This window comes from Cariama cristata, unplaced genomic scaffold, assembly GCF_000690535.1.
Source record: "Cariama cristata isolate BGI_N322 unplaced genomic scaffold, ASM69053v1 scaffold26340, whole genome shotgun sequence".
Classification (NCBI taxonomy): domain Eukaryota; kingdom Metazoa; phylum Chordata; class Aves; order Cariamiformes; family Cariamidae; genus Cariama; species Cariama cristata.
In genome coordinates, this window is record NW_009594511.1 from 5,764 (window position 1) to 7,629 (window position 1,866).

The 1,866-nt window shown below is 59.3% G+C and overlaps 1 protein-coding gene across 1 annotated transcript in view; it reads right to left on the bottom strand.

The window, feature by feature from the left end:
• The window catches only part of LOC104160277 (pre-B-cell leukemia transcription factor 3-like), a 7,041-nt gene that overhangs the window by 4,311 nt on the left and 864 nt on the right, over window positions 1-1,866 (bottom strand). The window contains exon 3 of the mRNA XM_009698371.1: window positions 1,742-1,866. Within this exon, the coding sequence (XP_009696673.1) occupies window positions 1,742-1,866 (125 nt within the window). The remainder of the gene's footprint in view (window positions 1-1,741) is intronic.

The following is a 1,866-nucleotide window of genomic DNA, read 5'->3' on the forward strand; positions in this document are numbered from 1 at the left end:
CCACCTCGGCACTGCAGGCCACACACCGGAGCCCTGCAGTGCACTGAGAGCCCGAGGGCCCGTGTAGGACATTTGGGGTCCTCGGAGGGTACGGGGCAGGGGGTTCATTTTAGGGAGAAAAGGACATTTGCACAAAGACCCTGTCAGTTATTTGCTCAGTGATTTGCTCACCACTTGAACAACACAGTGAAAGGAGGCATCACAGACGCGGCAGCACGCCAGCCTTGTGGCGCTCGGGCCACGGCCCCACCAGCGCCTGCAGCGGGATGCTGCATGGACTGTGCCGGTGGGCATCGTCCCCCCACTCCTCCTCCGCGCTCCACCAGTGCCCCACACCCACTCCCCACCACCCCATCACTTCCATCCACGGCTGACACTCAGCAGGCGCCAGTCGTCGGTGTCGGCACATCCTGTCACAGACCATGCCTTCGTTTCTGGTGGCATAAAAAAGCAAAGCAAAGTAGCCAGAGACCTTTCAGAGGGTCTTCACACAGAAAAAGGGAAGCTCTAAAATAAAGCGATCGAGGCACCCAGGCCCCGCTTTACGCTGGTGAGGCAGAGAGGGGAAGCGTGCCGGGGCAGAGCACAGGGGCTGGGGAAGGAGCTGGGTGCGCTCTTCTCCTCGCCCTCGCGCTTCAAGCTGTTTTTATCACCGCCTCCGTATCTCTATCCGTATCTCTCTTGTGGTTTTGGTCTGTACAGCCCAACACTTGGCCATGATGGGCTGGCGGCAAGGGCAGGACTTCCCCAGCTCAGCTCAGGAAACCACCAGCTGATGAGGTTCACGGAGCTGATTAGGCTCCGGCTTTATAAGCTTTATTAGGACACCTCTGGGAGGGGAAAATGAAGACGTAGCTTGAGGCTTGTGAGGGCCAGGGGTCTCGGGCCGTCCTTCCCTCCTCTGTCTCCTTTGATGCCATTGTTCATTACAAAACCGGAAAAAGGAGGAGGCAGAGCACTCTCTCCCGCGGATTACAGGGAAAACGGAGCGGTGCAGGCACCCACCCCACAGGCAGGAGCCACGCTGTGCCCAGCAGCAGCCGGCAGCACGTGGCAGACGTTTCTGGTGCCACTGGCATGGCAAATATGGTGGGTCACCAGGTCCCAGCGGTGAACATAAACCCATGCGTCTCTGCAGCATGCTCTTCGCTCCAAACAAAGACCTCAAGTGCCAGTGCCCGCCTGAACGGGGATTTCCATATTTCCTATCTGTAGCGGCTCCCAAAGCCTGGGCCAGGCGCTGTGCCAGCGCCTCGCTGCCCACTCCCTTGCAACCCACTACCATGCCCAAGCCTTGCACCGGAGCCTCCCACCACCCGCTCCGGGAGCCCATGGGCTGAGATCATCAGCACGGCCCTCACCTGCCTGCTCTCCCCAACTCGCCAGACCCGGCCTTGCCACACTTCATCACGGGGCATGAAAGCGGCACCGAGCGACAGACAGCTCTCCTCCTCTCTCCCTCTCTGGGCTGGCTCAAAGGGGAGAAACATGGGCTCAGGTGTTGCTTTCATGCGGTTACAGACAACAGGAAACACTCAGGCATGCAAGACATGTGTCCTGGGTCCAGCGAGCAGCTCCTTGAAGCCCGACGGACTCCCGTCACAGCTCTTTACAGGGGAGAGGGGTGGGGAAGGGGAGGAGGGGATGTGGTCCGGAGCTGGGCAGCAGCAGGCGCTGGCAAGCAGAGGTGCGGAGGAGAGCAGCGGCAGGTACACGTACAACTGAGAGGCTGATGTCTGACCTGTTCATATTTCTCCAGCTCTGTGTGATAGATTTGTCTGATCTGGGTCAATTTGGCTCTGTAATCTGAGTGTTCAATAGAGTTATCTGAAGACCCTCCAGAGGCTGGGGCGGCGTCGGCAGCGC